General features: G+C 45.0%; 1 protein-coding gene across 2 annotated transcripts in view; it reads right to left on the bottom strand.

Moving 5' to 3' along the window:
- LOC140723446 (NACHT, LRR and PYD domains-containing protein 3-like) overlaps positions 1-26,316 on the bottom strand; it is a 46,311-nt gene extending 19,995 nt beyond the window's left edge. The window contains exons 1-8 of one of the 2 annotated variants that reach the window (XM_073038024.1): positions 26,160-26,316; positions 21,683-21,851; positions 17,182-17,350; positions 14,093-14,184; positions 12,338-12,504; positions 9,537-9,708; positions 9,373-9,438; positions 3,205-4,954 (exon numbers count right to left, since the gene is read on the bottom strand). In XM_073038024.1, coding sequence (XP_072894125.1) covers positions 3,205-4,954; positions 9,373-9,438; positions 9,537-9,708; positions 12,338-12,504; positions 14,093-14,102 — 2,165 coding nt within the window. In that variant the 5' untranslated portion in view covers positions 14,103-14,184; positions 17,182-17,350; positions 21,683-21,851; positions 26,160-26,316. The remainder of the gene's footprint in view (positions 1-3,204; positions 4,955-9,372; positions 9,439-9,536; positions 9,709-12,337; positions 12,505-14,092; positions 14,185-17,181; positions 17,351-21,682; positions 21,852-26,159) is intronic. The other variant, XM_073038022.1, reaches the window with a different exon arrangement.
- Between the last annotated feature and the right edge of the window lie 232 nt (positions 26,317-26,548).

Genomic DNA, 26,548 nt, shown 5'->3' with positions numbered 1-26,548 from the left:
CATTAGTTTCAAGATAATTATGGATAAGGATAGGACTCATCCACCAGTTAAGGTTCTGAATTGGAGAAGGACCAATTTTGTGGAAAAGAGGGAGGATATGGGAAGTGTGGATTGGGTTAAGTTGTTTTCTGGCAAGGATGTGTTTAGTAAGTGGAACGCCTTCAAGGTTGACATTTTGAGAGTGCAGAGTTTGCATGTTCCTGCCAGGATTAAAGGCAAAGTTAACAGGCATAGGGAACCTTGGTTTACAAGTGATATTGGTGATCTGGTTAAGTAGGTGTTTAGCAGGTATAGGCAACAAGGAAGAAATGAGGTACTTGAAGAGTATAGAAAATGTAAGCGAATACTAAAGAAGGAAATCAGGAAGGCAAAAAGGAGACATGACGTTGCTTTGGCAGATAATGTGAAGGTAAACCCGAAGGGTTTCTACAAGTATATTGAGAGTAAAAGGATAGTAAAGGACAAAATTGGTCCCCTAGAAGATCAGAGTGGTCGTCTATGTGTGGAGCCTCACGAGATGGGGGAGATCTTAAACAGGTTTTTTGCATCAGTGTTTACTCAGGAAACTGGCATAGTGGATATGGAATTAAGGCAAACAAACAGTAGTGTCATGGAACATATAGAGATTAAAAAGGAGGTGTTGCTTGCTGCCTTACAGTGAATACAGGTAGTTAAATCCCCCGGGCCTGACATGATTTTTTCTCGGACCTTGAGAGAGACTAGTGTAGAAATTGCAGGGGCCCTGGCAGAAATATTTAAAATGTCCTCAGCTACGGGTGCGGTGCCGGAGGATTGGAGGGTAGTTCATGTAGTTCCGTTGTTTGAAAAAGGCTCCAAAAGTACACCAGGTAATTACAGGCCAGTGAGCCTGACATCAGTAGTAGGTAAATTATCAGAAGGTGTTCTGAGAGATCGGAAAAACAAGGATTTGGACAACCAAGGGCTGATTAAAGATAGTCAACATGGCTTTGTGTGTGGTAGATCATGTTTAATGAATCTTGTAGTGTTTTTCGAGGAGGTTACCAAGAATGCATATGAAGGAAAGGCTGTGGATGTTGTCTGCATGAACTTTAGTAAGGCCTTTGACAAGGTCCCACGTAAGAGGTTAGTTCAGAAAGTTCAGACACTAGGTATCCATGGAGAGGTTGTAAACTGGATTCGAATTGGCTGTGTGGGAGAAGACAGAGAGTGGTAGTGGATGATTGCTTCCCAGACTGGAGACCTGTGACTAGTGGTATGCCTCAGGGATCTGTGCTGGGACCATTGTTGTTTGTTGTCTATATCAATGATGTAGATGATAATTTGATAAATTGGATCAGCAGGGTTGTGGATGACACTAAGATAGATGCGTTGTGGACAGCGAGGAAGGCTTTCAAAGCTTGCAGAGGGATCTGGACCAACTGGAAAAATGGGCCAGAAAATGGCAGATGGAATTTAATGCAGACAAGTGTGAGTTTTTCCATTTTGGAAGGACAAATCAAGGTACGACATACACAATAACGGTAGGGCACTGAAGAGTGTGGAAGAACAGAGGGATCTGGGGATTCAGATACGTAAGCCCCTGAAAGTGGCGTCACAGGTGGACAGGGTTGTAAAAAAGGCTTTTGGCATCCTGGCATTCATAAATCAAAGTACTGAGTATAGGAGTTGGAATATTATGGTGAGGTTGTATAAGGCATTGGTGAGGCCAAATTTGGAGTATTGTGTGCAGCTCTGATCACCGAACTGTAGGAAGGATATCAGTAAGTTTGAAAAAGTGCAGAGAAGACTTACTAGGATGCTGCTGGGTGTGCAGGAGTTGAGTTACAAGGAAAGATTGAACAGGTTAGGACTTTATTCCTTGGAGCGTAGAAGAATGAGGGGAGATTTGATAGAGGTTTACAAAATTATGAGGGTATAGACAGGGTAAATGCGAATAGGCATAGATTAGGAGAGATACAAATGAGAAGACATGGCTTCAGTGTGAAAGGGGAAAGGTTTAGGGGGAGCATTAGGAGGAACTTCTTCACTCAGAGGGTGGTGAGAGTGTGGAACGAGCTGCCATCTGATTTGGAAAATATGGACTCACTCTTAAGCTTTAAGAATAAATTGGATAGATACATGGATGGGAGAGGACTGGAGGGTTATGGACTGGGTGCAGGTCAATGGGACTAGCGGAATAAGGTTTTGGTACAGACTAGAAGGACTGAATGGCTTGTTTTCTGTGCTGTAGTGGTCTATGATTTTATGATTCTATGGGGAGGAGAGTTCCCACAGGCGAAATGGGGATGGGAAAGAGAGATCACAAAGGAGGAAGGGGATGGGGAAGTGAGATCCCATAGGAGGAAGAGGGATGGGGAAGAGAGAACCCAAAGGAGGAAGGGATCACACAGGAGGAAGGGGATGGGGAAGAGAGATCCCACACGGGGAAGGGGGATGGGGAAGAGAGATTCCACAGGATGAAAGGGGGATGGGGAGAAGAGATCTTACAGGAAGGCGTGGGGGGGGGGGTGTGTGGGTTGTGTGGAAAAGATATCCCACAGGAGGATGAGGAAAGAGTAATAGAGAGCCTACAGGAGGAATGGGGGTGTGTGCAAGATTCCAAAGAATGGAAGGGGGATTGGGATGAGAGGTCCCACGGAGGATTCCAAGGGTAAACGATAATCCTACAAGACGAGAGGATGCAGAAATTTTTTGTATGTGTGTGTTGGGTCGGAACAGAGCCCCAGAGGAGATGCGCCCTCGCTCTTTGCGTATCTGGAAGTGAGCAAAGTCACACACGGGGAAGGGCAGGGGAGGACAATCTCACAATGGTATTTCTTTCCTTCTCACTGGGACAGTCTGCTGACAGTCTCTTGTCCCTCACCGGGAAGGGGGAGTGAATCTCTGACCCACCTGCTGCAGTCAGTGTCGGTCTGGGTGTCAGTAACAGTGAGAAGGAACATTGTCAATGGACAGGTCACAGGCAGCGAGAAACACGGCCATTCCTGTGATTTACTACCATTAAACCAATGGTCGTTGTTCACTGATCTGATGAAGTCTCCAACATCCCTTCACAAGGAACCAAAGAACCCTCCTGTCCTTGGGGAATTACTGACCGATCCCCTGGGCATTTGTCATAATTCTTCACAATCTGATTTACTACAAATTTACCGAAATTCCTTTCCATTGAAACAACACAATGGAACAGTTTCACAGTTCAGAGTGAGAGATAAATCAAGTTACCTCAACTCCTGGCACTTGTGCAGCCCGGGTCCCAGCCGTTGGATTCCTTCATACTGAATGTGGCATTTCTCCAGGTCGAGGTGTTTTATTGTATCACAGAGTCCGATGACATGAGACAGGACCGCGCAGTCAATCGGGGTCAGTGTCATTCCACTGAATGAAAGTGTTTCCACAGATCCCAGTGTGGCCTGAACTAGGCCACGATTCTGAGACTCAAACAGGTAGTGCAATGTGTTCAGGAGGCTCCTCTTACCAGCTTCACTCCATGTGTTCCCACTCTGGCGTTTAACCTCCTCCTTCACCCAGTCAATCACCCGGCAGGTTGTTTGATGAGGAAATGGACCCAGAAACTCCTCCAGGCCCCGAGCTGTCATTGGGGAGGAGAGACCAGCAACAAAACGGAGAAATACCTCAAATTGCCCATCTGTCGTGTTGTGGGCTTTGGTGAGGAACTTCACGATATCCCCGGGATGTGGATTCAGGAATTGTGCGACTGCAGCTACAAACTCTTGGATGGTGAGGTGTGGGAATGTGTACACCACACTCTGGGCAGAATCCTCTCTCTCCAAAAGCTCCATCAGGAATCCGGACAGGAACTGGGAAGGTTGCAGATTGTAGTTGATCAAATCTCCATGTGTAAACACAATCTTCTTCTCAGACACGCCTCTGTAGGCCATCTGACCAACCCTGAGTAACACATCACGGGGGCTCTCAATCTCACGGCCGTGGTTTTTCAGGATGTTGTAAATATAGTAGGAGTACAGTTGGGTGATGGTTTTGGGAACTCGCTGTGGGTCCCTGACTCTTTGTGTGAAGAAGGGGCCCAGTGCCAGAGTGAGGATCCAGCAGTAGGAGGGGTTGTAGCTCATGGTGTACAGGATCTCGTTCTCCTTCACGTGTTTGAAAACAGCTTCTGCCACCGTCCGATCTTCAAAATACCTGATGAAATATTCCTTCCGTTCTTCACCAACAAATCCCAGGATTTCAGCCCAGACACTGATGTCTGCCTTTTCCAATAAATGTAACGCAGTGGGACGGGTTGTCACCAGCACTGAACACCCTGGGAGCAGCTTGCCCTGGATTAAACTATACACAATGTCAGACACGTTGCACTTGAATTCAGGATCTGTGTACTGTGATTCTGTGTCTCTCCGACCATCAACAAAGTTAATTTTGTCCTTGAATTCATCCAATCCGTCAAATATGAACAGCAGTCCCTCTGTGTGTTTCCAGACTTTTCCCAGAATATTCCCAAAGTAAGGATACTGATGCAGAATCAGTTCTTTCAGGTTTATTCTGCAGTTAATGGAGTTTAAATCCCGGAATTTGAAACTGAAGACAAACTGGAATTGTTGGTATATCTTCCCCGTGGCCCAGTCATAAACAATCTTTTGTACCATTGTTGTTTTCCCAATCCCTGGGACTCCGGCCACTGCTGCAGACATCCCAGATTTGTTTCTAAAGACAGATCTTTTCAATTTTTGAACAAAGCTCTTCTTGAATAACTGATCAGTCCAGATTTTTTCCAGCTTACCACGGAGATATTTTTCTCTCCACTCCTCGTGGTCTCTGCCTCTTGCCAGCAGCTCATGTTCCACCAGTCTCCGATCTCGAACAGTAGAAATGACCGTGAGCTCAGCGTATCGATCAACCAGCTGGAAAACCTTCACCTTCTCCCTCATCAGGATCGTGTTCACTCTCAGTGTTTCAGTTTGTGTCCGCAGAGTCTCCATGTGTTTCCTTCGAACATCTTATGACGGACAGAAATAGGTTGTCAATGCCTGATCTGATGAACATGGAGCTCACAACATATTTTCTTTAATAAAAAAATACCTGTGAAAGACACTGTTTGTGTGAAATCGGGTGATCAGAGATTAGAGTGTCTGAAAATGGACGATGGCCCAGAAACATTTCTGCTCTGATTCAGATCCGCTGTTAAAGGCTCCACTCTCCCCTCTGTTGGTAGTTTGCAGATTCCCCGGTGTTCCAGCGAGCACCAAGTGCACACGTGATTCTGGAGAGGAGAGTGTTGTGTGGAGCGGGTGGTTTCACTGCTTTCACTGCTCAGCTTCTGCTGAACTGTGCAACCCTGCAGAGGGTAACAGTGGGGGGGGGGCATTTACTTGTTCTACTGACTTTTACTTTTCTCACAATGGACCCCATGTTCTTGACAGTCCTTTAGGATGAAGCTGTCAGTACTGAGCCACAGAAAAGGAATTTTCCACGCTGAGCCAGTCACGATGTAACACACCCCGCACTGGTCTACAGTCTCTTATTCTCCGAGGAGCTGGTCCATGAACTCAGGCAATTCCCCAGTGATGTGTGGAAGAGCAGGAAGCCGAAGAGGATGGCAGCGGGAATAGGGAACACTAAAGTCAAGAGGGCAGGTAGCCGATTCTGTGGACACCGATGGTACTTTGCCTCTCAGGTGCCATTGTCCGAAATGTTTCTGGACGCGTCCACAATATCCTGAGAAGGGAGGTTGAGTAGCCAGAAGTCATGACAAACATTGGTAACAACGACATAGGAAAAGCAAAGGGAGGAGGTCTGGAAAACCGAACACAGGGGGTTAGGAAAAAAGCTGAGGAACAGGACCTCAAAAGTAGTGATCTCAGGATTGCTGCCTGTGCCACCCGACAGTGGCAATAGGAATAGAATGAGGTGGCAGAGAAATGTGTGGCAGAGCATTTGGAGCAGGGGGCAGGAATTCAGATTTCTGGATAATTGGGACCACTTCCTGGGTAGGCAGGACCTGTACAAAAGGCACGGGTTACACGTGAATCCGATGAGGACCAATATTCTTCCGGGCAGATTTACTGGAGCTGTTGGGAGTGTTTTGGCCGGGGGACTGGAACTAGGACGATGAGGACCAATATTCTTGCGGGCAGATTTACTGGAGCTGTTGGGAGTGTTTTGGCCGGGGGACTGGAACTAGGACGATGAGGACCAATATTCTTGCGGGCAGATTTACTGGAGCTGTTGGGAGTGTTTTGGCCGGGGGACTGGAACTAGGATGATGAGGACCAATATTCTTGCGGGCAGATTTACTGGAGCTGTTGGGAGTGTTTTGGCCGGGGAACTGGAACTAGGACGATGAGGACCAATATTCTTGCGGGCAGATTTACTGGAGCTGTTGGGAGTGTTTTGGCCGGGGGACTGGAACTAGGACGATAGAGCTGTGGATGAACCAGCAGTTTTACAAGTAGATGATGGGTTTAACATGAATGTGAGGAAGGACAAGCCAATGACTGGGTTCAAATACAGACAGAGCAAACTGTTAAATTGTACCACATCGACAACATTCAAAAGGGCAGAGATGCAGGACTAAACGCATTGTATTTAAATGCGCACAACATTCAGAATAAGGTGGACGAACTTTTGTCGCAATTAGAGATTGGTCGGTATGATGTTGTGGGCATCACTGAGTCGCGGCTGAAAGAAGACCATAGCTGGGAGCTTAACGTTAAAGGATAAACGTCTTATGGAAAGGACAGGCAGGAAGGCATAGGCATTGGTGATGTGGCTGTGCTGGTTCGAGGTGGAATCACATCTGTAGAAAGAGGTGACATAGGCTTAGAGAATGTTGAAGCTTTGTGGGTGGAGATAGGAAATTGTAAAAGTTAAAAAAAAAAGCTTTATAGGGACCCTATATTGGCCTGAAAATAGCGAATGTATGGGGTTGAGATTGCAAAGGGAGTTGGAAAAGGCGTGTGTTAAAGCTAAAGACACAGTTGTAATGAAGGACTTCAATGTGCACGGGGAATAAGAAAATCAAACAAACGTCAGGAGTCAGATCGCAAGAGAGGGAATTTATTGAATTCCCACAAGATAGTGTTTTAGAGCAGCTTGTGCTTGAGACGACTCAGTGAAAGGCTATCTTTGATTGGGTGTTGTGTAATAGCCCTGATCTTATGAGGGAGCTTAATGTAAAAGAACCATTAAGAGGTAGTGATCATAATATGAGTGAATTCATAATACAGTTTGAGAGGGAGAAGCATAATTTACAGTATCAGTATCGCAATGGAATAATGCGAATTACAGAGGCACGAGAGAGAAGCTTTCCCAGGTAGATTGGAGAAGGATACTAGCGGAGATGATCGCAATGGAATAAAGCGTATTACAGAGGCACGAGAGAGAAGCTTTCCCAGGTAGATTGGAGAAGGATACTAGCGGAGATGGTCGCAATGGAATAAAGCGAATTACAGAGGCACAAGAGAGAAGATTTCCCAGGTAGATTGGAGAAGGATACTAGCGGAGATGATCGCAATGGAATAAAGCGAATTACAGAGGCACGAGAGAGAAGATTTCCCAGGTAGATTGGAGAAGGATACTAGCGGAGATGATCGCAATGGAATAAAGCAAATTACAGAGGCACGAGAGAGAAGCTTTCCCAGGTAGATTGGAGAAGGATACTAGCGGAGATGGCTGAAGCTTCTGGGAATAGGTCACAAGTTGCAGGATGGATACGGCCCACAGAGGAAGAAGTTCTCAAGTGACACGTGTAGGCAACCATGGTTGACAAAGGAAGTTAAAGATTGCATAAAAGCCGAGGAAAGGCCATGCAAGATAACAAAAGTGAGGGAAAGTTGGATGAATAGAAAACTTTTAAAATCCAACAAAAGGCAACTAAAAAAGCGATAAGAAGGGAAAAGATGAAATGTGAGGACAGAAAAGCCAATAATATAAAGCAGGATAATAAACAATTTTTCAGTTATATGAAGAGTAAAAGGGGGGTGAGAGTTGATACTGGAACACTGGAAAATGATGTTGGTGAGATAGTAATAGTGGACAAACAAATGTCAGAATAACTTAATGTGTACTTTGCATATATCGTCACTATGGAAGATACTCAGCGTGCAGTGGTCTGCGAGTGACAGGCAGTAGGAGTGAGTGCCATTGCTATTTCAAAAGAAAAAAATTCTTGGCATACTGAACGCTCTTAAGGTGCAAAGTCACCTGGGCCAGATGGACTACATCCCAGAGATCCGAGAGAGGTTGCTGAAGGGATGACCGATGGATTGGTCATGATCTTTGAAGAATCACTTGATTCGGGCATGGTCCCGGAGGACTGGAAGATTGCTATTGTCACTCTACTCTTTAAAAGGGGGAAAGGCAAAAGAAGGAAAATTATAGGCCAGATAGCTAAAACTCGGCGATTGGAAAGAGTTGGAGTCTTTAATTAAGGTTGAGGTTTCGAGGTACTTTGAGACTAATGACAAAATAAGTTAGCAATAGTTCTGTTAGATTTCACGGTGGATGTAAGAAGCAGGCTGGACAAAGGAGAGTCAGTGGATGCCATTTACTTGGATTTTCTGAAAGCATTTGATAAGGTGCCGCACACGAACCTGCTTAAGCAGATAAAAATCTATGATGTCACAGGAAAGATACTGGCACGTGATGCGGAATTGCTGACAGGCAGCAGGCAGCGAGCGGGAATAAAAGGGGCCTTTTTCTGATTGGCTGCCAGTGACTGGTGGTGTTCCTCAGGGATCAGTATTGGGACCGCTGCTTTTCAGATTGTTTGTCGATTATTTAGATGATGGAATAAATGTATTTGTGGCAAAGTTTGCGGATGATACAAAGATAGGTGGAGAGGTAGGTACAGTGATTGCAACAGGACAGAGGCCGACGGGAATGTCTGTTTATCAAACTCATAGAGGCCTCTAGGTGCCGATCCCGAGACTGGGAAGGTGCCGGGTGTTGTGACAAATGCAAATTGCTTCCTGTCCTCCAGCCACAGCAACAAAAACCCATCTCCCAGACTCTGACAGTCTCTAAACAGGCCTCTAAAGAGACGTATTCAGACTCTCAGTGTAAAATAACAGCAAAAACCTGTCTCCCAGACTCTGACCATCTCTAAACAGGCCTCTACAGACAGGTATTCAGACTCTCAGTGTGAAATAACAACAAAAACCTGTCTCCCAGACTCTGACAGTCTCGAAACAGGCCTCTAAAGAGACGTATTCAGACTCTCAGAGTGAAATAACAACAAAAACCTGTCTCCCAGACTCTGACCATCTCTAAACAGACGTATTCAGACTCTCAGTGTAAAATAACAACAAAAACCTGTCTCCCAGACTCTGACAGTCTCGAAACAGGCCTCTAAAGAGACGTATTCAGACTCTCAGAGTGAAATAAAGGCTTTGAGCTTTCCAGTCCATCACTTACCTTTCAAATGCGCGGGCACTTCATATAAACCCCGCTCAGTGTCCATGTAGGTGAACTGGCCGTCACCTATTCAAACAGATTAACCTGCATGAAGTCTGTTCTGTGTAATACTGTAAATTCATCAGCATTGACATCTGTAACACACAGTGTATTGTTCACCCTACCACGTTCCCGTATTTCATTCAATATTCTGCTCAGCTTCGGTAAATGGTGATGTAGTTTCACAAAAGATTCCCACATCACCCTCCGGGCCCCGGAGCCCTTCTCCATCACCAGATCCAGGAGGAGTTTGGAAGCGCCCGCTCGGTTTCCCTTCTCCGCGAGGTCAGTCACGCTCTGTAATGAACAATGGGGAATATATTGAGGAGTGGAGGGATGGGTTCAAATCTACCCTGAACATGGACTGACCCAACACATTCTGCTCGTCACAGATCACTGACAGCAATTGTTCGTAGCAGGAAATTTAAAAGAAGTTAGCGTGGCCAGTGATGACTTTCTGAACGCCACAGATTACGGGGTACTTATCCACTTGGCAATGTTTAAAAGGAGCAGACATAGTGTGAGTGAGCCAGAGATAGAGTAGGTTATTGAGGCTTTGTGTCAGAGAGGGTTCAGTGAGGAGAGGCGGAGGCTTGGGTAGATCTTGGGTAATATTTCCCTTCTCTGTTTCACTGTTAGAACAGTGGGAATGCCAGGCAGCCTAGTGGGATGCTCTTCCTACAGGGTGCGGCAAGTCAGGGAGACCTCCAGTGTCCCTGACAACTGCACCTCCGGGAATTTCATCCAGCTGCAGCTTCTTACAGACTGTGCTGAGGAATTGGAGCTGGAGCTGGATAAACCTGGGATCACTCGGGAGACTGAGAGGTTGACTGACAGACTTTACAGGGAGGGAGCTATACCCAAGGCGCAGAACACAGGAAACTGGGTGACTGTCAGGAGGGGGAAGGGAACAGGCAGCCATTACAGGAAACTCCTTGTAACTGGTATACGGATTTCTGTTTCGGGGTATAGTCTCACAGAGGAAAGCCACGGTGATTATGCCTCTGACTCTGAGTTTGGCTTTGTGACTCAGAAGGGATGAGAAGTGCTGATCTGCACTGACAGGGGGAATTCAATGGTCAGGAGAACAGACTGGAGATTCTATTTACGAGAACAGGATTTTTGGATGGTGTCTTGCCAAGGTCAGTGATATCTCATATCGACTCTGAAACTTCCCTAAGGGCAGGATGAGCAGGTCTTGGTCCACGTTGGTACCAATGACAAGAGTAGGAAGTGTGATGAGATCCTGCAAAGTGATACAGATCCAAAATTTCTTGAAAGTGTTGTCGAAGGTAGATGACGTTGTAAAGCTTTTTGGACATGGGGCTTCATAAATCAAAATATTGAATACAGAAGTTGGAATATTATGTCGAAGTTGATGTTGCAGAGGCTAATTTGAAGCAATGTGTACATCTACCTCCCGGAATGATATCAATAAGATTGAACGAATGCAGAATAAAATACAGATTGTTACCAGGAGTTGAGGATCTGAGATATAGAGAAAGTGTGAATAGGTTAGGACATTATTCAATAAAGTGTAGGAGGACCATGAGAGATGTGACAGAGATATACACGTTTATAAAAGGTATACAGAGAGTTATTGCGAAAATGCATTTATTACTGAGGTTGGGTGGGACTGGAATTAGAGATCATAGGGTAATGATGACAGGTGAAAGGCAATAGGAGGGGGAACTTGTTCACTCAGAGGTTGCTGAAGAGCGCGGAACGTGCTGCCATCTTAATTAGTCGATGTACATTCGAGTTGATTATTTATGATCAGTTTGGATAAGTTCATTCAATGGGGGAGTTATGGACGTCACCAATCCGGGTTCAGATCAATGGGACTAAGCAGATAATAGGTCGGTGTGGACTAGATGGGCAGAAGAGCCTGTTGCTGTACTGTAGGGTTTGATGACTATGACTAGGTGATACTATGGCCGGGTTACGTTGATTTTCGCCAGGGTAATCCCTGGTGAACCGCAGCAGCTTCACACTTCACTGCCAGGCTCCATGAGGGGTCCAGTGCCAGCCAACAGCTGGAAACTGGCAGTGAGGAGCAGCCAGCAAACTCAGGACTATTGTGCATGTGTGACAGACCAAAGCCAACTGGTGGTAATGTTGAGTAAGAAGTATGGACTGAAATTGTCAGCTGCCTCACGTGGAATGTCGTGTTCAGTATGGTGTCTGGCTCTTCACTAATATTCATTCTGGGTGGCAATAGGTGAATGCACTCCAGTAGCACGAGGACCATTGGAAAGCTGTTTCTTTGTAATTCTATGTTAGCTGTAGATGTTTGGAATATTTTCAGTGGCACTAACGTTGCACTTCCCATGTTAACAGTATATGCTGTGGTAATTACAAACTCAAATTGGAAGTCACAAGGAACAGAAGGTAACAGAAACATGAGGCATGTTGGGATATTGATCAAAATAAGAGTCAGCAGTTCAAATGAGAGACGAGTCAGTGTTGCCTGAGTTGAAAATGGGGTTGAAGGTAGACTGAGAATGAGCTGCGAAATATGTCACTATATATTTGATTTGTGGGAAACCTGTGGGTCATGAGAAGAACACAGATTGGTGAATGGCCACTAAGGTCGAACTCTGGGAACATGATGTGATGTCAGACTGAGTGGTGTAGAGTGGTTCTCTGTCCACTTGCAATGTCCGTCAAGTGTCACATCACTAAATTCACCTCTCAATCATTGCCTGTATCCTAATCTGTCTATAAATGAATGTGATCAGAAAACTGGAGAGAGGCTTGTATTGGTTAATAAAAGTTCCAGGTTTTCGCAGATGAAAACACTTTTCTTGATGTTGACCACAAGCATTACAGGATTTTCACTGCCCAGAGGTGTCGTTACACCGGTTCTGTTGGTCTGTGATTGATTCGGTAGAATCTACACTCAGTGTATGTCCATTCCACTTACGTGATACTCTGGCCCAGTGAAGTGATCCTCGCCCATTAACATGAAACCGACTCCCTCCACACCCTCCTCAATCGCCTGCTCCAGACGCTCCATGTAGAATCTCGTCAACTGGAACAGTTGGTGATCCTCACAATTTGACAGGAAAGCGGAGATGGCGGAGTTCAGATCTGTAGTCGGTCATAGAACATAAAATAATAGATGTACCATGCGTTTGCAGACACAATGCCAATTTAAACCAATCCCATCTTCAGGAACATGATCAATATCCCTCCGTTCCCGGCCTGCTCATGAGTTCAAACGCCTCTCAGATGATGCTGAGTATCTGTTTGCAGTCCCTCCCTCGGCAGCTCATTCCAGACACCGATCACTCTCTGTGGAAAACATGCATCCTAAATCCCCTTTAAACTTTACCATCTAAACAAACCTGTTACCTCAGGTTTTTGTGGTGAAACTCGTCTGCACCCTCTACAGACCCTCCACATCATTCTCGATTTGTGCACAATACTGAAATTGTCTCTTAACCAACGTGTATCCTGTTACAGTCTAACTTTAACAAATACCTCAACTCATTGTTAGCACACTACCATTTGTGTTGCCACCTTCCGGGAGCTGTGCATACCCATCACAAGACCCCACAGTACATCAATCTTATTATCTGTCCCAACATTCACTGTGCACATTGCTCACGAATTTGACCTCTCAAAATGCAACTTCTCACATTTGCCTGAATTATCTGTACTTGGTGACTCTCTGTTCCTATTTCTAACTGGATGCTGAACACTTTGACAACAGTCCCAAATTTATTCAACTCCTCCAACTCTGTAAATCAACGAATAAGTCTACCCAGTATATCATATGATTAACCTATTTGATTCACACACACGACGCATGGCGAAACAGTGATCCTTGCGGACACGACTGGTCACAGACCTTCAGCCAGAACAACGCTCCTCTAGTGCTGACTCCATTTTATGTACCCAGGACGACTTTGAAATCAATTTACAGATTCTCAGCCCGAAACGTTGAAGGTTATTTTTCCTCTATAGGTGCTTCCTGACCAGCTGGGTTCCTCCAGCATTTTGTACGGTGTCCTCTCCACTTATTATTTTGTTTTACTTTAATCCTATTCGCCAAGGACATTTCATTGCTTCAGTAGCCCCCCCCCCCCGATTCCCTGTGTACAATTTCTCTTGTTCACTATCTCCTGCACCCAGCCCGTCCACCCTCAATATAACGTTCTTTAACTCGGCCACAGAAAACAGACACCGGAAACTCCCCTCACCTCCATTGTGCAACAACCCGTTAATCTGGGGAGAATTCACCATTGCCCTTCCAAACAGAAAACAACTTCTGTTTCTCTCAACGGCTGTCGGAGGCATTTCCCACATCAGGTGTACCAAATGCTGACGGAAATTCTGTCTGTTCCCTCGACTGTTACATTGCCCGCTGTTGTATTCCTGTCTGAGTGTTACCCACTCCCACCTTATTCAGGGGCTTCTTCTCCTTTCTCTCAGGTGAAGATTTGCCTGATGAGCGGAGTGATTCGACCATTCCCGTTGTTAGGTCGCTGCGCTGGAGCTGGTAAATTGTTCCAGTGCTCAAAGTCGCTTTACCAGGTGGAACAATGACCCCGTTTGATGGCACTTTCTTTCTGCCCCGTTATCGCCCAAGTTTATCCCTCTGAACTATTGATAATTTGACTACACGTGCACCATAAGGACAGAGTTTTAATGAGAATGAGCTCAGTGAGCATACCTGTGTCCATTCTGAGTCTGACTGAGGTTGGTTGATTGTCGTCTTCTTGTCTGCCGTCTGGGTGGCAGAAAGCTCCACCTGCTGGCAATGACCTGAATTACACAAATAAAGGAGTGAGTCAGTTACTCTGCCCTTCATAATATAAACCATGTTTGTAAGGTCACTGCTCACTCTCCTACATTCCAGGGAGCAAATGGAGATTGGAACAAAGACCTCCAACTGAACACAAAGTTCAAGAAGATAGCAAGGAAATATAAGGAAACTTTCTTAAAGGAGCGATGCACTGAAGCTGAAGAAGCCAACAGAATTGGAAAAAGAAACACGAGATCTTTTGCTGAATCTTAGGGAAATCAAAGGAACATTTCATGTAAAATGAGCGTAGGAAAAGACCTTACAGAAGCAAAGGACATCAAAGGGAGTTGGTAGGAACACACAGAAGAATTGCAGAAAGATCCAACAGCGAAGCCACCTGCAATCACTCCCTCATCGATCTAGAGCCAGGCATTCTGGAAAGTGAAGTCGAATGGGCCATAGAAAACATTGCCAATAATAAGGCTGCAGGATGTGACAGGAGTCCAGTTGAATTGTTTAAAACTCTAAAAGGTGATGCTGTAAATGTGTTGCATACAATTTTCCAGCAGATCTGGGGAAAAAATAGCAACAACAATGACCTTTAAGCTGGATTAAGATCTGTCTTTATCCCCATACCCAAGAAGGGAAATGTAAAGGATTGTTCAAATTACCGAACATTTTCATAAGCTAGAAAGGTAATTCTAAAGATCGTGCAAGCAATACTCCAGCAATATATGGAACCCGAACTGCCAGATGTACAAGCTGGTTTTAGAAGAGGCAGAGGCACCCGAGAGCAAATTGCAAACCCATGCTGGATAATGGAGAAATCAAGAGACTTCCAGAAAAGTATTTATCTGTGTTTTATTTACTACTCTAAAGCCTTCAACAGTGTGGACCATAATAAACGACAGCAAATCCTTAAGGAAATGGGGATACCTGGACATCTGCTCTGCTTTATGAGAAACTCAGATAATTTGGTCACATCAAGAGAAGACAGTATTCCATGTTGGGTAAAATAGAAGGTAAAGGAAGGAGAGGACAACAGAGGTGACGATGGCTAGATAATACTATCAGTCAATGAGCCTGACCTTGTGGAATCTTGGATAGGCAGTTTCCAACAAGGCAACGTGTTGTGCAGTAATGCTGTTTTATTTCACTGTATTCATCGGCTTTCACGTATGGTTGACTGACTATTGAATTTGAACATAAATTGGACAATGATTGTATCATAAACAATATACAATAATAAATATAAATGTTTTCAGTCAATATCAGACTTGTAAGTGTTGCATTTTGTCCCTCAGATAAATCGCTAATGCAGACAGGAAGAAACCATGTTCCAAGCATCTGTCCCCACAACACACATCGGGACAGCCTGCTGGCACGAGGTGGGTCTGTTTACTCCGTTGTTTAAACCCAGACACCTCAAACAAAAGGCAGCCACCGGTTCCCTCCAACTCATTGTGTCATACAGAAAGATCGTGACTTGTTCTCAAAATCACTCAACACCGCACTTGCAGGTTAACACTTTACCGGTGTCCGCTATAAATATAGTGAAGCCTTCTTCAACCTCGCCACTTCAGAAGAGATAAACCCCCAGTTCTCCCACTTCAATCGTTGCCCTTACAGCTCTGCCAACTCCTTGGCGAGAAAGAGCAGCGTTAAAAAAACGAGCTTGTTGGCTCATTCCCGGGAGTTTTGTTAGGAAACACATAGTGGGGTCTATGGAGGGAACCCCTTAATGATGAAACGCATATCCCCATTGGTTGGTATGCTAAATTGGCACTTGCTGTCACCAATGAGGGATAAGTGAATTTCACAGCGCTTCACGAGAGATACCGGGCACGCGCAGCATTTTTAAATCGTCTCAACGTCAGCCCGACAGCGCGAGGGTGACGATGCTTCACGAGAGGGCGCACGTGGGCAGTGGGCGGGGCGGTGAGCTGTTGCGCGCGGTAGACTGTAGAGTCAGTAACAGGGAACGGGGAGCACGGCCCTCGCTCCCGCACCGTGCTGGCCAGGTCACCGCCCCGCCAGTTTCTTTATAAAGAAACTGGGCTCTGAATGGAATCAAGGTTTTACTTTCACTGGTCAGTGTGCAGAAAGATTTGCTGACTCCCGCGATTAACACCGGCAAAACAATAGAAGGGTGAGAGGTGGAGTGAGGGGGAGGGGAAACTGTTGCTCCTTTTCACTACATGATGCCCTGTCCACAGCCAATCCTTCCACAGTCTCTCTGAACATTGCATCTACCTTAATATCAACTCCTCCATCATCTTGCCCAACACCTGCTTCCTATCCCGATATGACTGACTATAAACCGACTTCGGAAGCTATAGCAGTGCTGGCCGCAAGGATATTTATTCAACTTATGTACAGGTATAACCCATGCTTTGGCACAAGATCAAATGGGAACATTGCAAAATCTATTTCTACTTAATCACAGATTCATAGGTTCTGAAAATTTATTAGTAGAAAAGTACTTGATGACGACAGGGTATGTAAATGTAAATTATTGGTTGGCATTTGCTAGTTAGGACTGAATGAAATGTGGTGCTGGGACATTTGGCTTCAAGAGGGTTTGCTCTCAGCAGAGGCTTGCACGATGATATACTCGAGGGCAAGTGTATCATTGCAGCTTGCAATAGAGAGAGGAGTCAATGACATGTTGCTGTAGTTCATGGTAATTCCACATTTCTGCAGCCACTACAACATGAAGCACTGCGGCGTCTTATAAAGGGAGGAAATAGTCAACGCATTTTGAGATTATTGCGACCTAACACCGCCAAGCAAGGAAGCAGCAGAGCCGATAAGAGATGAAATGAGCAAACAATGTTAGGGAATTTGCGTTTCTTCACGGAGCTGGGATGCTGACAGAAATGAGCAAATCTGGAGTGATTGCAACTGGCGTAACTGGCACTTCTTCAGTTATTCAGTCCCACGCCAGTTATTTCCTACCTTCCTTGGTACAGAAACTTAATGTCCAAAGGACCAGTGTTAGAGTAAATGAGACTCACCAAACTTTCTCCTGACTGAATCAATGGAAACTCTGAGTCAGATGGGTTCTCTCCAGTTGATGCTCTCAGTCCTCAGGCTGGTTCACTTGTTGTTGTTCCCTTGCTTTCAGTCGTGGTTTGCTTCCCGTTGTGGACTTTTCTTCAAATAAATCTCTCGCCGCAGGTCTAACTTTAACCAGAGAGATGTTGGAACACGTTAACAATACAAAGGAGAACCGAGCATTAAACTGAAATTTAAATCTTGAACGCATAAATAATGATCCGAGTGAAGAAATCTGGAACTGTCCCTCACACTTTACAAAACCTGAGATGCGATACAAAGGAACACACACAATAGTGGAGAAACACGTCAGGCCAGGCAGCAACTGTATGTCGAATCGACTCTCTTCCATAGATGCTGCCTGGCCTGATGAGTTCCTCCAGCATTTTGTATGTGTTGCTTGAATTTCAAGAAACTGGTGATTTTCTCTTGGTCGTGATGGGATACAAAGAAGTCATTGCTCAGTCATGGTATAAGATACAAGTCATAATACATAGGGTTAGAATTAGGTGATTCGGTCATTCTAGTCCGCTCCATAATCAATCATAGACGATTATTTTTCCAAACCGTATTTTTGCTTCCCTGCTATAATACGCGACCTATTTAGCAATGCAAAACATAAATGTACCCAACGATAGCCTCCATCACTTTCTGTGGCATCAAATTCCACAGATCAACCAATATCTGGCAAAAGTAATTTCTCCCCTCTCAATTTACAGTGGAGTTTATTTTTATCCTCAGGCTGCACTCTCTGATCACAGACTCTCTGTCTAATCGAGACGTCCTCTCCTTTCCTATTATATCCAGGCTTGTTGGTATTCAGTTGGTGTAAATAATCACCCCCAACGCCGTCCCCCACCCCCAACCACCATCCCTCTGAATTCCACTGGGCACAGGCCAGGGCCATCAAATGTTCCTCATGCATGAATTTTATTATCCCTCAGCTTTATCTTAGGAACCTTGTTAGCAACAGCTGTACTGATCATATCTCCAGGAATAACAGGACAATTGATACCAGGATAGTGCACTGGGGAAAAGCTCTGATTTCTTCACTGTTCTACTATCACAAAACGAGAGCTGGTGCCCTGAGCCATTTCCAGCAGATTTAACGTGTTCCATGGTGAGTGTAATGACGAGAAAGTGGAATTAAAGAATCACACAGCAAGTAAGGAACTGCCGTGGGGAGAGGAGCAAAGTTAACAATTCGGTTTCCCGACCTTTCGTCAGAATGGATTCAAACAAAATCCATTTTTTAGTGGAAATCTTGGGTTGTTCTCCTTGGAGCGGTGTGGTCTGGGGGGAGATCTGATAGAGGTTTATAAGATTATGAAAGATATTGATGGAATAGACAGGGAGTATCTTTTTGCACAGACACAGGACTGTTAGCTGATCCAGTCTGTGTCATGTTCGGTGTGGTCCCATCCCCCTGCACACAGACAATAGCCCTCCATACCTTCTCATCCATGGATCTCCCTAAACATCTGTTAAGTACTACAATTGAACCTTCATTTCTCACTTCTGCTGGGAGCTGTTCCCGCATTCGCACCACCCTCTGTGAAGTAGTTAGCCCTCAGATTACCCTTAAATATTTCACATTTTGCCCTAAATCCATGACATCACCCAACCTGAGGGGCAAAAGCTTACTTGCATTCACCCTATTTATACCATCATACTTTAGTATAGCTCTAGCAGGGGTAAACAACCTGGGTTCCATGGACCTCTCAGTTGATTGTAGGGACAAATAGCATAAAAAAGTTGGAACCATGCTAGCATTTCCCTTCATTCTCCTGTATTCGAGGGAATCAAGTTTGATAATTTTTTCCTGAAATACCAGCAACGCCCATGTAATTTTCCCGGCACTCTTTCACGCTTATTGGTATCTTTCCTCCAAGTAGATGACGAGAACTGAACACAATTCTGCATATTTGGATTCACGGTGTCTTTTACCACTTTGGTATTAATATCCCAGCCTCTCTTCACAATAGCCTGCGTGAGTTATAAATGTCAATATATGCCCAAAGCTCTCTTTACGAGTCTGGAGCTACCTGCAAGTAATTGTGGATCTGTATTCCCATGTCAATTTGTTTCATCACACTTCACAGCCCCTAACAGTCACTGTGTAAGTCAAAACCTGGTCTGTCCTGCCAACGTGCAACACCCCACACTTATCAATATTAAATTCCATCTGATAGTTTGCAGCCCAGTCCCCAGCTACACACATCTCCAATTCCCATGAGACTTTTAGTACTTTCTAAGTACTCACTTTTACTACATTCTAAGACAATATATTAAAAAGCTACAAATGAAATAAACACTCAACAGATAAAGATCATGTGTGGAAAGATAATTGTTCAGGTCAGTGTTGGAATGGCTTTGAACAATTTCTGACTTGTTTTCAGGCCTCCAGCATCTTGAGTGTTTCTTTAATTTCCAGATACTCACAGACAGGCAACTGTGAGTGGGAATTTCCAAACTTGGTGAGAATACCGGTGAGTGAGAAAGAAACCCCCAGACGTAAGGAACCGCGCACGTGACGTCAGATGGCAAGTAGCCTAACTCTGCTCCAATGTTTTATGGTTTTATGTGGGGGCGCCAGAGTGACGTCACGTGTGGGTGAGGCAAGTTAGTGGAGGTTTTAATGATTTCAGGAGGAGAACGAAGGTACTTAACGGGTTCCATCACTGAATCCGATGCTGTGTGAAGTAAAGTCCCTTGCCAGGTGCCCTGCTCTGCCATGTTGTCCGTAGAGTAGGTGTTTCTCTTGAGTTGGGTCACAAAACTCAGAATGTTTCTGAAGAAGAGTTTCCAGGGTGATCTGATCAGTCAGTGCAGTGTCTCGTTGTTTAGTATTTTCATAAACAACAGTTTTACTACTGTAAACCGGAATTGCCAGTGGGGAAACACTGATTAGTATTAGTTAACAGAAGACCTCTCGTCCCTGCAGTCCTTGTCTCCCGGCAATCTAAACACCCCGACAGTGAACGAATCATTCAGACAGCTGATCTCTGACAGGGATTATATCTCTTGGTCGTTAAAGTTCGCCCAGAGTCGGTTGGATGTTGATGTGATGTTTGGAGGATGTCACAGAGAATGAACCGACACCTGAACACTCTCTGCTGTCCCTCTGACGTCCTGCCACAGGTGGCGCTGCGGGGACGTCCTGCAGATCAGAGCACAGTGCCGAACCCAGCGGATGCCGGTGGTTCTCCTGCTCGGGCGGCGGTGAGTGAGGGGCTGATCTCAGGTTTGTGTAATTCGAATGTCGGTTGAAGTGGGTAAGGGCTGGGACGTAGCTAGGCATCTGGGGGGTCCGGGGTCTCCTGTTTTTAATTTCATTTTATTTTTGCGCCCGAGCCGGGAATGTATGATCAGTTAGTTATGACACCCAAGCTGAGAGGGTGGATGTTGGTGAAAGGGATCTGTCCACATGTGCGATAGTGGGGTGAACGATGGAAACGATGTGGGCCTATCGGCGGGGTGGAAGGAGATTGGGGTCAATAGACAATAAGTGCAGTTGGCCATTCGGCCCTTCTATCCAGCACCGCCATTCACTATGATCATAGCTGATCATACACAATCAGTACACCGTTCCTGCCATCTCCCCATATCCCTTGACCCCGCTCTCTATAAGAGCTCTATTTAACTCTCTCTTGAATGCATTCAGAGACTTGGCCTCCACTGCCTTCTGGGGCAGAGCATTCCACATATCCACTACTCTCTGGGTGAAAAAGTTTTTCCGCATCTCAGTTCTAAATGGCCTACCCCTTATTCTTAAACGGTGGCCTCTAGTTCTGTACTCACCCATCAGCAGGAACATGCTTTGTGTGGGTTAGCGTGGGTCGTGTGGGTTAGCTAACACAGCTTGACCGGGGATGATGGGTGCCGGGTCAAATCAAGTTGTAAACAACGGAGGATCTTTCCCTTTGGATCAGACAGGATATGTGTTCTTTCAGGAAGCAACACATCTTTTGTATTAGTTACTGTCTAATCTTGCTGTTAACAATTGAGTTTGTTACAGAGCCCCAGAGTCTGGAAATAGATGATTGGTAAGAAGCAGAGGATGACGGTGACGGGCTGTTTCTTAACTCGAGTCCAATGCTTAGTGACATTCAATTATTGGGTTGAGAATTTAAAGGGTATAGGTAGTAAGTTTGCAGCAAGTAAATCCAAGCAGTTACATTTTTTGAAAGATATTAAGTATAAACAAATCACTCTCTCCACTCAGAACTGACCAAAAACAACTTCAGAAAATGCAAGACCTTGAAATGAGGTAAAGTGAGTGGCTTTAAAGAGCTGTGCTGCTGACAGCACATTACGACACCTAGAGTGATTGTAACGGGGTCTGACAGAGGCATAACTGGTACTTCTGAGCAAATTCAGTCTCACTCCAACTGTTTCCTACATTCCTTTGTACAGGTATGTAATGTCTAAAGGACCAGTGTTTGAGTAAATGAGACTCACCAGACTTTCTCCCAACTGAATAAATGTGAACTCCGAGTCAGAAGGGTTCTCTCTGGTCGGTGCTCTCAGTCCTCGGGCTGGTTCACTTGTTGCTGTTCTCTCGTTTTCAGCCGTGGTTTGCTTCCAGTTGTGGGTTTTTCTTCCAATAAACCTCTCACCGCCGGTCTAACTTCAACCAGACAGATAATAAAGCACATTACCAATACAAAGGAGAGCAAAATATATCCGCTTAACAAAGTTTAAATGTTGAAGACAAATATAACGATCTCAATGAACAAATCTGAAATTGTCCCTTGCACTTCACAAAGCCTGATATGGAATACGAAGGACACATCGTTCAGTTATGGTCAGACACAAGGTGTAGGAGGAGAATTAGATGATTTGGTCCAACGAGTCTGCTCCACTATTAAACCATGTTTTGTTCCACCACCATATTCCTGCCTTCATCCTTTAACTCTGAAGCTACTGATCAATCAAGAACATATTTAAATCTGCCATAAATATATGCAAATCGCAGCCTCAACAACACTCTATGGCAACAATTTCCACACAGCAGCCATCCTTTGGCTGAAGAGATTTTTCTCATCTCAATATTTAGGGAAGCGTCTTTACTCTGAGACTGTGCTCTCAGATTGCAGACTCTCCATGTCCACTGTATCGAGGCGTTTCAGCATTCAGTAGGTTTACTTCATCTCCCCACACCACTCCCACCGTCTGAACTTCACTGAGCACGTCCAGACTCATCAAATGCTCCTCCGATCATTCCTCAGATTATTCATGTGAACCTTGTTAGCAACAACTGCACTGAACACATTCCCAGAAATAACAGGCAAATTGGTACCAGGATAACTTAGTGGGAAAAGTTGTGGTTTCTTTACAGTTCTCCTATCACAGAATGAGCCATTTCCATTCCCAGGTTAAATCAGGCCCATTTCAGGAAATTTAAACCATTCCAGGGTGAATGTAATAAAAACAAAACTGGAATTACCAGAAACATTCAGCAGGTAAGGAACAGCTGTGGGGAGAGGAACAAATTTGACGATTCAGGTTCACACATTTCGTTAGAATGACTTCAAACATTTTAAGTTTTTACCGCAGACATCCATCATCAAAATCCGTTAGATTTCCACTGCCTGACAGACAGGTGACAGTGAGGGGGAATTTCCATACACGGTTTGAAGACTGAACCCCCAGACCAGAAATACTCGTTCAACACCTCATAAACCTGGGCAGGTTGATCCTCGGGTCCATTTTACTTGGATCTAAAATGATGATATCCCATGACCCAACCTCACAGGGTCACACGGCTGAACCTGTCACTTACCGACGCCAGAAGCCTCGCACATCGTCCACACATCTCACAGCAAGTGGTGTATTCTGGGATACACCCACAACTAATGTCCAAATACTCGAGACTTCTGATTCATTTGGAAGGAGGAATAGCGTGTCCCATCTGTATAAGTACTGACCTTGGCCAAATCTCAAATACTGAGAGCTCCATAGGCCGGAGTTTCCAAAGATTACAGCCCAAACAGCAACTCTCCCAGGACTCCTTGCTCCGGTAATATGATGTAGTGTTTCGGCCAATCAGAGTTCAAAAACACTCCATCAACCTATGGCAGAAGGGGAACCTGATGGTCATCTGACTGGACCAATGATCGGGCTGGAAAACCTGGGTGTGAGTCACCAGTTACGGGCCTACATTTCACACTGTCTTCAGCCGCTAAACTGAACTCAATTTATCATTAACTTATTGTTAAATGAGGTTTTGCCCAGCACAATTGGCCATCATATTTCCTGTAGGATAACAGGAATAAAATGCTTTTGATACAAAATTGAAATAGTATTACTGGAAACTTGTTTCATCAGATAGGATGTGTGGAAACAGAAACTGTGGAAGACGCAGTATCAGAACTGGGACTGTCCAAGATGCTGCCCGGTCTGCTGAACGTTTCCAGCTTTTTCGCTTTTTTTACTTTAAATGATGTACAACTATTAACTGACTGCAAGACGTTTGTGATGGCCTGAACAAAGCTGCACAAATGTAATGCCCACATTCATTAGTTTTGTCTGCATTCCAACACAGGAATAATACAGTCCATACTGTCAATGTTCACACCATTTTCCTCACCCCACTATCAGTCTGTTACATCTGCTCCCGAGGCCGCTGTCACTCACTGAGGTACCGTGACCAGAGAGTGATAAAATTGAGAACCTCTCCCTGCAAGTCACATGGGTTGTTACCCTGGCAACAGAGAAAGTGGCTCTCCAAAAAAGACCAAAAAAAAGAAATAACAGACTCACTTTGAATGCTGTCAAGATTAACACTTCGCCATTATGTAACGTTGAAACTAAAAAAATGTACTTATTGATGCGATACAGACTGGCCAGAAATTGACAAATATCATTGAAGTGAGGGGATACAGCCTGGACAGAGGTTGAACAAGTTGGTTGATATATATCATTGAGGTGGTGGGATACAGACTGGACAGAGGTTGAACAAGATGGTTGAGATATATCATTGAGGTGAGGGGATACAGACTGGACAGAGGTTGAACAAGATGGTTGATATATATCATTGAGGTGATGGGATACAGGTTGGACAGAGGTTGAACAAGATGGTTGATATATATATCATTGAGGTGGTGGGATACAAACTGGACAGAGGTTGAACAAGATGGTTGATATATATCATTGAGGTGATCGGATACAGACTGGACAGATGTTGAACAAGATGGTTGGTATATATCATTGAGGAGATGGGATACAGACTGGACAGATGTTGAACAAGATGGTTGATATATATCATTGAGGTGAGGGGATACAGGCCGGACAGAGTTTAAACAAGATGCATGGGGAATGAGCAGATGGAAAAAGGGATCATCATTAGTTTTCTCTTCATTCCAACACAGGAATTATTCTGTACACACGGTCAATGCTCACAACTTCCTCCCCACCCCTTTATCAGTCTGTTACATCTGCTCCTGAGGCCACTAACTCTCACTGAGCAACGGTGATCAGGGAGCGATAAAAATGTTTACCGCTCCTTGCCGGTCACATGGGATGTTATCCTGGCAATACGGAAAGCGGCCCTCTGAAAATGACCGAAAAATGTAAACAATGGAGTCAATTTCAAACGCACTGAGTCTCGTTATGACAAGATTAACAGGATTCGATATTACATGTACTTGTTAAAAATAAGTCTGTGAACCTTGGTTTTCAATAATTGGTGTGACCCCCCACTACCCCATATAGCAATAACTTTAGCCAAATGCTTCCGATAACTGTAGATATTCCTGCACATCGGCTCGGAAGAAGTTTAGGCCATTCCGCCTGACAACACTGTTTCAGCTCTGGGATGTTGGTGGGATTCCTTGCCTGAACTGCTGCTGCAGGCCATTCCACAACATTCCCATGGGATTAACGGTAGGACCTTGATTCGACCATTCCAAAAATGCGAAATTTTCTTTTGAAATCACTCTCCTATCGATTTACTCTTGTCTTTCAGATAATTGTCTTGTTGGATTATCCAACTTCAATTAAACTTCAGGTGACGGACTGCTACCCTGACATTGTCCTGTAAAGTGACTTAATATAAAATTAACTCAACTGCTATTTTATAACGTTGAAACTGAAATTGTAATGTTTGCCTTTACCTTTGTAGGCCAACAGGAATAAAAGGCTTTTAATATAAAACTGAAATAATAGTGCTGGAAACTCGTTTCATCAGATTAGATTTGTGGAAAGAAAACTGTGGAAGACCCAGTGTCAGAACTGGGACTGTCCAAGATGCTGCCCGATCTGCTGAACGGTTCCAGCATTTTCTCTTTTTACTTTAAATGATGCACAACTATTGACTGATTACAAGACGTTTGTAACGGCCTGAACAAAGTTGCACAAATTTAAGTCCCACATTCATCAGTTTTCTCTTCATTCCAAAACAGGGTTAATACAGTCGATACAGTCAATGCTCACAACATCCTCCCCACCCCACTATCAGTCTGTTCCATCTGCTCCCAAGGCCGCTAACTCTCAATGAGAGGAAGTGACCAGAGAGCGATAAAAATGTGCACCACTCCCTGCAGATCCTGTGGCTGTTCCTGGCAACAGGGAAACTGCCTCTCCAAACATGACCAAAACAGGAAATAACAGACTCAATTTTAAACACTGAGAGTCTCCGTCTGACAAATATTAACACAGCGGCCATTTGGTAACTTTGAAACTAAAATTGTAGTGACTGTCTTTATCCTTCCTCATTCTGCATTAAATAAATCCTCTGGTAGTTCCAGGTAACAAACACTGATTTCAGAAATAATTCCATGAGGCAAAATACTTCACAAAATATCTTCGGAGTGAAGATCTCACAACACGGATCGACCTCGATGGGTTTTGTCCAGGAAGGGGGTGAGACCGCGAGTTCGGGGAAGTTACCGGGACTCACTGCCCAGCATCGCTCGGGACCGGACTCAGTACTCACCGCATGGATCTTGTCGGTCTCGCTCCGCTGAGAATAATCCGACCCCCCGGCTCCCCGCCCGAGGGGGGCGAGGACCCTCTGCCGATCCGGATCCCGCCGACAATCCGCCGCTCCAGACCCGCTTCAGCAAAGACAAAGAATCACCGCCCGTCCCGGGAATGTGAGCATGCGCAGTGTGCATATTACGTCATCACGGAGGGGGCGGGGCCTCGGATACAAACCCGCAGATGCCGCCAATCCGCGGTAAAACAGGATCACGTGACGGTGGTGGGTCTCCCACGTGACCCGGTGACTGTTCCTCGCCCCTCACACGCTGCTCGACCCATCGGCCTCATTTCCCACATTATTTCACATTCACAGCTCTCCCACCTCAGACACGTTTCTGCCCG

The sequence above is a fragment of the Hemitrygon akajei genome, unplaced genomic scaffold (assembly GCF_048418815.1).
Source record: "Hemitrygon akajei unplaced genomic scaffold, sHemAka1.3 Scf000113, whole genome shotgun sequence".
In the NCBI taxonomy this organism is placed as follows: Eukaryota; Metazoa; Chordata; class Chondrichthyes; order Myliobatiformes; family Dasyatidae; genus Hemitrygon; species Hemitrygon akajei.
The sequence above is the reverse complement of the archived record's forward strand: the minus strand, read 5'-3'. Positions and strand labels throughout refer to the sequence as shown.